Here is a 12,500-nt window from a genome sequence, read left to right as displayed (position 1 = left end):
ATTCCACTTCTGCTCGGCAACAAGATGCCTCTCAGTATTTTCTCTGGTGGCTAGGGTTGCAAAATTCCTGGAATATTCAAAGTTGGAAACTTTCCATGGGAATTAACGGGAATTAACGGGAATAAACTGGAAATGTTGTTGGTAATTTATACTAACTGTATTTACCTTGTCATATACAGACATAAATATAAACATTTTGTTTTGTCATAGGCTGATTTGAGTCCTGAGGAAACTTTGGGCACTTGACTATATGCTTCTGCATCGTTGTGTCATTCTTAACATAGGTCTTTGCACAGTATTTGCAAACGTACACAGCCTTTCCTTCTACATTGGATCGTGTGAAATGTCTCCACACATGAGAGAGTGCACGTGGCATTGTTCTGTAGAATAAGATGAGAAAAAAGTTTGTAAAAAAACACTAATGCAATGCCAGAGATATTAATAGTTAGCCAAACAATTGGAATAGCCTGTAAAAATATTTTACAATTTATGGATAAATGAATGGAAATATGCTAGATGAACAGATGAACAATCCTCAATCAGCATGCTAATTTATTTCCAAAGTAATATCATTGAAACTTACCTGACTAGTCCTTCACTCTACAGCAGGCCTCAGTAGCCCTGCTGTAGAGTGAAGCATGCTGGGAGTTATCTGTGCATGTGATGGAAGAATGACCAGTGGAGGGTTGAAACTCAACGTTCCATACATCTTTAAAATAGAGTTTTGAATGATGTTGTTATTGCTCAGTGTTTAATTTGCGTTTTTTTTTTTTTCAAAATTCCCCAAATTCCCGAGCTAAACTTCCCATGGAAAGTTTCCGGAAATTTACTGGAAACTGTCCTCCCCTTTGCAACCCTACTGGTGGCTGATATGGATTTTTATCTTTGCATGTTTGACCTCTGGGGCACGAATCATGATGGTTATACTTTGTTATTAAGCTTCTTAATGGATGTTGTGAATCTAAATGTATTCATGGGCATCCTCGTCTATCAGGTGTGCACGAGGCAGTTTCTGTTTATCTCTACAATTACTCCAAATTATCATTATCCTAAGTTGTCTAGACAGAATAATGTGCTGCATCGTACTGATAATGTTTTCATTTCATTACAGCATTAGCCAGAGTTCATTATGCACTGCAGTGAGGTGCAGAAAAATGTATTTGGGAAAAGTGGAAATCTGTTTTTCGCTGGAAGCTTTAAGAGGAACAAACATCTTAATGTGGCTTTATTTGTTTTAAGCCTAATTGACTCTCACCCCTGTGTTTGCCCTCCGCTGTTCTGCTGCGCTGCACAAAACATCAAGCTCCCTGGAGACGGCAACTCCTCCTCCTCCTCCTCTTCTTCTTCTTCCTCCTCCTCCTCCTCCTCCTCCTCCTCCTGCTGCTCCTTCCTTCATTTCTCACTTCTGTACTCCTGCTAACATGCTGCTCCCTGGAGACAGCAACACCTCCTCCTCCTCCTCCTCCTCCTCCTCCTCCTCCTCCTCTTCTTCTTCTTCCTCCTCCTTCTACTCCTTCCTCCTCCTCCTCCTCCTCCTCCTCCTCCTCCTCCTCCTCCTCCTCCTCCTCCTCCTCCTCCTCCTCCTCCTCCTCTTTTTCCTCCTCATTCTTCTCCTCCTCCTCCTCCTCATCCTCATCCTCCTCCTTCTCCTCCTCTTCTTCCTCCTCATTCTTCTCCTCCTCCTGCTACTCCTTTCTCCTCCTCCTCCTCCTCTTCTTCCTCCTCATTCTTCTCCTCCTCCTCCTCCTCCTCCTCCTCCTCCTCCTCCTCCTCCTCCTCCTCCTCCTCCTCCTCCTCCTCCTCCACTCCTGTCCTCCTGCTAACATGCTAATCTCTAGACCCGGTGCCTAGTTCCCCTCAGGATCACACGCACTCATCTTTGAGTCCGGTGACATTTAACCTCCTCTGCCCCCCCCCCCTCCTCCTCCTCAGATCTCCCTGTTGAAGCAGAGCCTGGAGATGCAGCTGTCCCAGTCGCAGTCGTCGCTGCAGCAGCTGCAGCACCAGTTCACCCAGGAGAGGGAGCACCTGAGGATGCAGCTGGACGAGCTGCAGACGGAGCACCAGAGGCGACAGCACCGTCTGCAGGAGGTGCACTGCTGCTCCATGCAGGACCAGGAGCGCACCAGGAAGCGTGACCTGAAGGTGGGTGGTGGGGAACACACACAGACACAGACACACACACACACACACACACACACACACACACACACACACACACACACACAAACACACACACACACACAGACCTACATTCATCAGAATCAGAAGGTATTTATTGCCAAGTAGGTTTACACCTACCTGGAATTGGCTCTGGTTATTGGTGCATACAATGAACATAGAAACATAAAAACACAATAAATACAACACACATAAGAAAAACCATAAAAAACAATATATAAAATAAAAAGATATAAAAGATAAAAGATAGAAAAAGTAAAGTAAGAAGTGAAATGCAAACAGTAGAACAGTGTCAAATTACAGATATGATCCATTAGACACCACTGGGAGTTCACATGTGAATAGGGTTGCAAAATTCCGGGAATATTCAAAGTTGGAAACTTTCCATGGGAATAAACGGGAATAAACTGGAAATGTTGTGGGTAATTTATACTAACTGTATTTACCTTGTCATATACAGACATAAATATAAACATTTTGTTTTGTCATAGGCTGATTTGAGCCCTGAGGAAACTTTGGGCACTTGACTTTATGCTTCTGCATCGTTGTGTCATTCTTAACATAGGTCTTTGCACAGTATTTGCTAATGTACACAGCCTTTCCTTCTACATTGGATGAGGTGAAATGTCTCCACACATGAGAGAGTGCACGTGGCATTGTTCTGTAGAATAAGATGAGAAAAAAGTTTGTAAAAAAACACTAATGCAATGCCAGAGATATAAATAATTAGCCAAACAATTGGAATCGTCTGTAAACATATTTTACAATTGATGGATAAATGAATGGAAATAGGCTAGATAAACAGATGAACAATCCTCAATCAGCATGCTAATATATTTTCCCCAGTAATATCATGGAAACTTACCTGACTAGTCCTTCACTCTACAGCAGGCCTCAGTAGCCCTGCTGTAGAGTGAAGGATGCTGGGAGTTATCTGTGCATGTGATGGAAGAATGCACAGTGGAGGGTTGAAACTCAACGTGCAGTGTGTGCTGCATTCCATACATCTTTACAATAGAGTTTTGAATGATGTTTTTATTGCTCAGCGTTTAATTTGCATAGTTGTTTTTTTTTCAAAATTCCCAAAATTCCCGAGCTTAATATTCCCGTGGAAAGTTTCCGGAAAGTTTCCGGAAATTTACCTGGAAACTTTCCGCCCCTTTGCAACCCTACATGTGAAGAAATAGTTGTTTATTTTCAGGATTTCGCACCAAATCACCAAAAACCTTTGAAATGATTTTCCTTCCTTTGTTTGCATCCATGTTTGTTTTGTCTTCTCAGAATCAGAATTATTTTTATTGCCACGTACATTTGTATATATTGGAAATTGCCGTGGTGTAGTTGGTGCTCTGTTCATCAAACAAAACAACAATATATACAATAAGAAATATGTTGTTGGTTCATTTCTATGTTTCCTGTTTTGTAATTCAATAGTTCAAACCGCTGAGATGAAGTTAGCAATGGCTGCTACTTTTAATAGTGACATCAAACCAATCAAGCAACTGGAAAAATCTGAAATCCTCAGCCCATTAAACTCCCCATTAAGTCATAAAGTTTGCTAGGATCCATATTTTTGAAAAGCAAACAGCTACTTTCTGTAATTACATGCAATATTAATTTCTTTAAGACAGCAACGATTCAGGAGCCAGTTGGAGAAGCGACTCTGGAGAAGTCATTTTAATCCACTCGAGTCTTGTCAGAGTCAAGGTCACTCGGTCGGGTGGGGGGGCGAGTCGTCTGACAGCCGACGGCTTCCTGTCGCTGAAGTGACAGCTCGGCGTTTCCTCTGTTTCCTGTCAGAAATATGCACCAACACAACGTGCACATGCTCCTCAAAGTTCCAAGGAAAACGTTCCTCATCGCTAATCCTTCTACTTTCACAGTCAAGGTCGATTTGGATCGGCCGTACATCACATTTCCAAAATCCATTCTCCGACTCGGACGCTGTAATTGCATTAATGCTCGAGGTCAGAAACGCCGTGCTGGGGATTTTGTGTTTTTTTTGGCAGCGGTTGTGTGTCTGTGTGCAGGAGACGAATCACCTCAGTGACAAACTCTGACAAACATGCTCCTCGCCGTTATCTCCCCTCGCCTCCTGCTCGCCCCGGATGCAAAACACTCACACTCGCTCGCCATCGCCGTTAAAAAACGACCAACGTTTTCATTACCCGCTCGGAGTCTTCTGTCTTGTGTCACAGTTTCAGGGTTTTTCTTTCTGTGTGGCAGAAGAAATAAAGTCTTTAAAAGCATGACGGAGGCGATTTAATGGCAGCGGGTGTTTATTTCTGTCAGCGGGGGGGAGGAGGAGGAGGAGGGAGAGAGAGAAAAACTCAATTATCCAGAGTGGAGGCATTAGAGAGCTGATTTGTGTATGTGCGCTTTATGTGTTTGGGTGGAAGAGAGGAACATTCACACTCAGTGGCGTCAACTGTTCACACTTCACAGACAGTGATATCCAGGGAGTAATAAAGTTGGTACAAATCCCTGCTACACACACAGACACACACACACACACAGACACACAGACACACACACAAACACATTGGGTTCACATTAGTTCTTTTGGATTTGCTTCTACAGAAAGCTGCAAACAGAAGTTGTGTCTATTGACTATTGATTCTCTCCTCCTCTTATTTCTACGACTCTTTCCGAGTTTCTTCGAGCAACTTTTTTGTTACTGTGATAAAATTTACACTTCAGACGATACGTGGATTTTATTCAGATTCAACATTCACCCAGACCGACGATAAAGAAGGACGACACATCTCCACTTTCTCCCACTAGCTTCTCTGAAACTTTCTTAAATTCAAGTGCATTTTTGACTCCAAAGACTTTTGATAAATATAAGTTTGTGAGTAAAAAGAGTTCAGAATTAAATTTGACTTTTTTAATCTTTGAGTTTTGTGGATCTGGCTCCTGATCTGCGATTTAAAACCAACAATAAAAACAGGACTTTTTCTTTGATCATATTTGGAAACTTGGTTTGCAGCGATTTCTCACAGTCAGATGCAGACTCAGATTTATCTCTGCTCAGTGAAACTCCCTCCATTCTTTCCTCCTCTTCTTCCTCCTTGATGAACCAAACATCATTATGATTCATAAAGCAGCTCGAGGAGCCGGTGTCACACCTGTTGTAAAGTCTCTATCGTGACCGTCGGGTTTTAAATCACCCGCCGGCCGAGTGTCTGAACACAGACCTGCTTTTTAGCTGCATCACTTTCAGACGCCTCCAAGTCGGGATCAGTCTGAGTTCATGTGTGTGTGTGTGTGTGTGTGTGTGTGTGTGTGTGTGTGAGTGTGTGTTAAATCCTCGCTGGTGTTCATCAGCATCAACACCCTTTTGCTCAGTGAAATAGATTCACACACCAGCTAAGTAACACATATTGACTGTCTGGTAATGGAATGGAAATTGAACAAGCCTGTCTGCACACAAAAACAGCACAGAGGAGGAAGACGAGGAGGAGGAAGAGGAGGAAGAGGAGGTGGACATGAATGGAGCAACGTTACAGTCAATTTGTAATTATAGGACCGACTGTGATAAGGAGTAAATAATGTTCTGCCTTTAATTTCAGGAATAGCAGGTGTAGTTCTCTGAGTGACCCACTGTACAAAAGGACCAATGATCAATACTAATGGATAAGAGAGAACTCAGCAGCCACTTTCTGATTCTCTGACCGAACCTTTATGGACAAACAACATTATTATCCCTCCGCTCCTTTCCCATCTTTCCATAAATGATCTTTAACTCTGTTGTTTTGAATTTGTGATCATAAAACCAGCGTGAGTGTCACGTCAGACACGGAGTCGGACCCTCAGAGCCGCGTTCATCTGAATATTCATCAGCTCGGTTTCTTCCCCTGAATCGTTTCCCAGAGGCGTCGCATATCGGAGCACTAAGACGCCGCTGATGTTCCCGTCGACCTTCTATGAATATCATTTTATTATCATCTTCTTCTCCCTTCTTGATGGTTTCTAGTTATAATTTGGCGAAATTGGCATCGTAATATTTTTCCCCCGCGAAGAAAAACAAGTTAAACTCAGCGTGAGCGGCAATTTTCTCGTCCACAAAAGTGCGCTGTTAGTTCTTTGTGTAATTATGGAAATGAGATCTGAGCCCTGTTGAATATTCTGAGACGGAAATAGCAGCTGTGTTTTCCCCCTCGGATATTAAACATTTTCTTCATTTAATGCATCATTTTTGAAAATGGAATATATTAACTGTTAGTCTCCTGAACTGAATTAAAACATGCACATTTGAGAACTTGGGTTATTTTACGGTTTGCTAATGAGGTGATAATTGAAAAATCTGATTTAGTCGGGTGGTGGGAATTAGCAAACACACAACGCCAGGTTTTAATTTGTGGTTCACACAAATGCAATAAAAGAATCGCTGTGTGATGTTTGTGTAAGTGTGTGTGTGTGTGTTAGTGCGTGTGTGTGTTTGTGTGTAGAGGTTGAACATGAATCAATTAAAACCCGAACAATGATTTATGGAAATGTTTTGATCGGCCTTCAACATTTTCTTAAACTCAGTTTCTCAAAAACATTGCTGCAGAATGTAATATTGTTTCAAATTTTGTTTGGATGATTTAAATATAATTTGACATTGCAGCTCGCTTAGAAAATAATTTCCAGCGAAGTTTAGTTTCAGTCGAGGTCGTTCTGGAAAATGACTTTGTTGAAAATCTTTAAATGATTTATTATATTTTCTCCTCAGCTGATGAATCACTTTGTTTCAGACTCAGTAAATTGAACTTCCGGTTTTCTCTCCTTCGTCCTCGTAGATGAAGGAGAAGCTTTTCATATTCAGGATTTTAAAACTGTGGCTAAAACACTTCCTTATCTTTCTCTGCCTCTCTTTTTCAATCCCTTTTCTCTTTGCTTCTTTTCCTCCCACCGCATCTCCCTCTCCTCTCACACTGCTTTCTGTCTGTCTGGCTCCATTCTTCATCTACCCTACTTTCTCCTCTCTTCGCTCTCTGGCCCTCTCTCTCTCCTGTCCTCTCTATGCTCCTTCCCCCTCTCTTCCCCTCCACCAGGATTTGGAGGAGCGCCTCCGCCACCATCACCACGCGGAGCTGCAGTCCATCAGAGAAGCTCATCGCCACAGCCTGGAGACGCTGAAGCAGCAGTCGGAGCAGGAGCTGCAGACGCTGCGCTTCGAGCTGGAGGACGAGGGCAAGGCCATGCTCGGTACGTGTGCACTCGGTCAGGCCTGGACTGAAATGAGGAATCAGATGCAGAGGATTACACGCACCAGCACACTTTATTGAATTCAGATCCTCTATGAAGAGTGACAAACGATTGGGCTATGAAAAAAACTCACTTAATATAATACCTGGCAAGAATAACTGGGGGAAAGAAACTCTCTAATAAATACAAAACACACACTAGAAAAAGAAAAAGGTTTAAAACATAAATCGCTCCTGAAGGATGACAAACAAAAGGCAAGAGCAAGAAATCAAAAGCGCTCCCGAAGGAGGAAAACCAAACTACTATGAAACAGGACAAAAGAAAAAGGCTCACCTAAACAGGAGGCTCATCAACTAACTAAATCTCTCTAAACATAAATCGCTCCAAAAGGGAGGAAGAAAAACAGATTACAAACCACACAAAACGAAGCTAAACTAGAAAACTTTAACGAACGAAAAATCACTCTCAAGGAGGAAACAGAAAACAACTTACGTGGCGTAGCAAAAATTCTTAGGCAAAAACACGACAATGACTGTGGAAAAGGGCTTAGGTGCACGAACAAGGACGAAACACTTTGGCACAAGACAAAGGGGAGACGCAGACTATAAGCACATGAGGAAGAGCAAGTGACCTGAAACGAGAAGAGAGTTAGAATTTCGAAATAAAACAGGAAGTTACGAGACAAAAACCCAAGACAAGACAAACCTCACCGCGGTGTGACACACTCATCTGTAAAGACCCCATACAGACACTTTATTTAGTTTAATTTGGGAAAAATATCAACTTCATCCACAAGTCTGAATTCTATCTGACGTCCCTCTGCATTTAGTGAAACCTCATCTCTGCAGTAGCCCTTTTTTAATTTGGATTTGGCTTCACTTGCATCACGACCCGGGTGAATATGGACTTTAGAAATGGTTCAACACCATCCTCACGAGCTCCTGATGTTTCAAACTTTAGATTTTACTCATTAATACGCAGCTCTAACAACTAACATATCTGGGAAACAACTTTAGATTTTAATTCTGTGGGGCCAGTGGGAGATTTCCTTCATTTCATGTTATTTCTGTCTTTATTCAGATTTTCTGGTTCATAATTGAAGTGTTTAGTACATTATGGACCTAAGAGGAGAGAAATTAAAGCAAAGTGTTATATCGAGATCTCATTGTTAAGTCACGGATATTAACTACCACAAAAATTCCATTCAGAAAACTAGAATTATGGTTTTATGCTGAATTAGTCCCTTAGACATGATGAGGAGTTTAATAGCATTTCTATAAATAACTGTTATATTATTCCGTTTGGTTTTATTGTTCGCCTTCAACATCTTTTTTCTTGTCAATACAGTGTGAAATAAAAGATAATTGGATGTTTGATTTGCACAGAAGTAAACTTTAAAAATCGATGCTTGGAAGTGTTTGTCCAGTTAAACGAGGAAATCACTAGAACTTTAAAAGTTTAACATTCACCTGAATATCTTTCAAAGTGTCTGAGTCAGTATCACCCGGCTCTTCTGTGATAAATGCTCTTCCATTAACCTTCCTGTCCCAGCCCTGACACTGGAGAGCCGCTTCCATCCATCGCTCGCTCCCCACATCCTGACATCATTTCATTACCTCTCTCTCTCTCGCTCTCTCTCTCTCTCTTACCCTCACCATCCTCTCCCTGTGTGGTTTCTATGTGATTTCATTCTCCATGTTCATAACTGGAGAGCAGCAGAGAGACTCTCTCACTTTTCTCCGGCTACGTTTCTGTTATTGCACTCGAGCAGGAAGGTGATAACTGCTCCCTCTCTCAGACTGTTTGCAGTAAAAGGTGTCTGCTGAAGTGAGGATAAAAGGCCACTTGGGTAAAGGCAGCGCAGGCACTTTTCTTTATGTGCAAAGTTAAAAAAGACTTTATTTTCCTATAAGAAAAATGCCTTTGCGGCTAAAGAGCCCTTTTCTGCTGGCGGACAAAAGGTCGGACGAAGCTTTTCTCTAAATCGGAAACTCTGAGAAAAAGCTGTATTTCCACCCGTTTGTGATATTTCCTTTAAAAAGTGAAACGAGGTTCAATTTGTGCCCTTTTGCTTCCATTTCCCGTTTCCCCCCCGTCAGCCTCTCTGCGCTCGGAGCTGAACCACATCCACGCGTCGGCCATCGAGCACCTGAGACAAACCCACCAGCAGGAGGCCGCCGCTGCCAAAGCCGAGCTGGAGAAGACGCTGGAGAACAACCGGACACAGGTAGGAACATTAAACTGGTTTTAATCTGGACTTTCCCAGTGGTTTAGGTCTTTAAATTACCACAGACATATCAGCATTAGTCTTAACTTCTAAAGAGGGTGTTTCACAATCTGCCAGAATTAGTGCTGAAGTGATATTAGTCAACAGACAGACACACACACACACACACACACACAGACACCTACATTACCCGAAAGGTCTCCCTGTTTCCATATAAATCTTCCTAATCACCCCTGACACCAGTGGCCTCCTTCTCTTCATCTTGTCGTGCAGATGTTCAGATGTTCTGGCAGGAGAAGAACATCTGGTTCTCTTTGCAGCATCCGTCCCTCACATCTTTAGTTGTCACGGCGACAGGAAACCTCAGGCCACCAGCTTGTGTAGAGCAGAGATATTTCTCCCAGTGTTTGCCTCTGAGGACACAGACGAGTTGAACAAACACACACACACACACACACACACACACACATCGCTGACAGGCATCACAACAGCTGACAGGAGAAGTGGTTGAAGAACGTTGCACTTTCCGAGAGAAGTGGACAACGGATTCTTCTATTCTCAGCTCTAGCTCGTGTTTTTCAGTTTGCAGAGACGTGGTCACGATGATGAAAAGAGCTCATCGTAAAGCTTCTATTTGTCTAAAGCTGTTGAAACCGATTAACTGATGAAATTATAAACATGCAAGGACAAGAAGTTAGAAGTTATGCACAGACCCACCAGCAGGGGAGGATCTGTCCGAACACGTCCAGATCACCGTCACATTAGAGTGATCAGTGTTGCCACAGTTACTTTGAAAAAGTACTATCCTGAGGGTCAGTGAAGGGGTCGGGGTGGGACATGTGACTGTTTGGACCCATAAGATGGGGTTGTTGGGAATGTCAGGCCCTCATTGGCTGGTTGTGTTGGGGATCGGGGGGCAATGAGGAAGTGAAGGGTTGTTGATGTGTGCGAGTGACGGAGTGCGAGTGACGGAAGATGATCATAAAAGTAACAAAAAGTAGACAAAATAGTAACGCACAGTGACTTGGAGGAGTGACTTTAATCTGATTACTGGTTTGGAAATAGTAACGCGTTAGATTACTCGTTACTGAAAAAAGGGGTCAGATTAGAGTAACGCGTTACTAAGTAGCGCGTTACCGGCATCACTGAGAGTGATGCATGTGTTCACTCTCTCAGAACGACCCACTGAGGATGTTGTAAAAACTGAAATGGCTTCCCGTCCGTGCGTGGCATCGTGAGTCAGTCGAGCTTCAGGTGTCGGTCGACTCCTTTAGTGTCGTGCAGGTTCGTTCACACGGAGCCACGAGACATTAGTCCCTTCACTTTGTCCTGCGTGCGCACGTCAGAGGACATTAGTGCTTTAATTAGTCATGAACGACAGCGGCTTATTGGTTTAATCGTCACATATTCTCTGATTGGGAATAAACCACAGTGATCTCAGTAGAGCTCGTACCTCAGTCCGCTTCAGTTCAATCAGGCTGAACCGTCTCTCGCTTCCACTTTCCAACATTCACTCAGGCTCATGGACCGACTGATTAGATTCCAGGGGTCAAAGGTCACGGTGACCTCATATGAGACCGAAACTCTACTTGCTTTGCGGAGCTATAAAAAACCCCGGTGCAGTATTTCTAGCTTTGGCGCTGAATAAACACTTTCTCCCGACGTTACGGTCTGGAACAATTTTCTGTTTACTCGGTGCAGGAGAGAGTCAGAGACGGAATTTGAGGGCGGACAACAAAGGATTAGAATCTGGAACGTGGCGGTTGCGTGTCTTAGGCAGAACACACCACTATTCAGTTCAGTTCTAATTTAGAAGTAGCGTCATCAGTCCTGTCCTCTCACACCCCCCCCCCCCCCGTTCTGAGGTTGTTTGTCTCCCTTTGTGACTCTAAAGAATCCAACAGACTTCATCACACAGCCTCTAATCCACCTGGTTAATCAAGACTTCAACTTCAACAATCAAAGGATTTATTAACGGCAATGTAGAAATCACACAAACCGAGACGTTGTGTGTTTGTGTTTGTATGAGATCTTTGTTTATCGTATCGGAGGCAGAGTGACACACACACAGAAACTTCCCCCGAGCTGAGTCATCGGGGGGGAAGAGCTCGGCGGCAGATTGTCGTCACGCTGTGTTAAATAATGTTTTCATTCCTCCAATTACTTAACAGACGGGAGGAAGAGGCTGATGAAGGAGTGGGGGGGAGGGGTTCGTGTTCGTGCTCACGTCAGAGTCCATCTATGTGCTCTGTTTCTATAAAAGTGTTTTATCAAAATGTCACCTACTTCACCTTTAGCTTTTCTTATTTATTGATACAAGCTTTAGAGATAAATGTGACGTCTGATTTAGGGAAGCTGATTAATTGGGGGAAATAATAATCAATGATAATCAATCAATCAATGATGTCATCGTTAAAGTCGTTAAAAGTTATTTGATGCTATGAAAAAACTTCAAGATTGACGGATGAGACCAGTGACTCGGCACAAGATGGAAGATTTAACGTCTTTATTTTCAGTCTTTGATGACAGCCCATAAATTAAAAAGTAATTAAGTAAAGACCAGAAAAGGAAAGACAATATGATGAAGATCATGTGTATGGTATTTTATAAACAACTGCTGTTATATAGATCTACATATTATAGACTGTCAATCAAACACACTGACCAACTAATGTCATTTATAAAGAATAAAAGTCCTGAGTTTGAACCATTCTAATGCGTCGACTCGATAAATATTTGAAAACCTGATTTATTTTTCAACGACCTAAAAATGGAAACTGGGAAAGGGTCTGGGAAAAAAAGACCCCAGAAAAAAAGAGGTGCACGTCTTCACTGCTGATTTCAGAGAGAGAGAATTGATGGAGCGAGTGAGAAGAGACGACAGGACGACGGGATGAGA

General features: G+C 42.7%; 1 protein-coding gene across 1 annotated transcript in view; it reads left to right on the top strand.

Moving 5' to 3' along the window:
* The window catches only part of fam184ab (family with sequence similarity 184 member Ab), a 105,374-nt gene that overhangs the window by 76,990 nt on the left and 15,884 nt on the right, over positions 1–12,500 (top strand). Inside the window, exons 14-16 of the mRNA XM_061091859.1 lie at positions 1,933–2,145; positions 7,221–7,374; positions 9,474–9,601. Of these exons, the coding sequence (XP_060947842.1) occupies positions 1,933–2,145; positions 7,221–7,374; positions 9,474–9,601 (495 nt within the window). The remainder of the gene's footprint in view (positions 1–1,932; positions 2,146–7,220; positions 7,375–9,473; positions 9,602–12,500) is intronic.

This window comes from Limanda limanda, chromosome 18, assembly GCF_963576545.1.
Source record: "Limanda limanda chromosome 18, fLimLim1.1, whole genome shotgun sequence".
NCBI lineage: Eukaryota > Metazoa > Chordata > Actinopteri > Pleuronectiformes > Pleuronectidae > Limanda > Limanda limanda.
The sequence above is the reverse complement of the archived record's forward strand: the minus strand, read 5'-3'. Positions and strand labels throughout refer to the sequence as shown.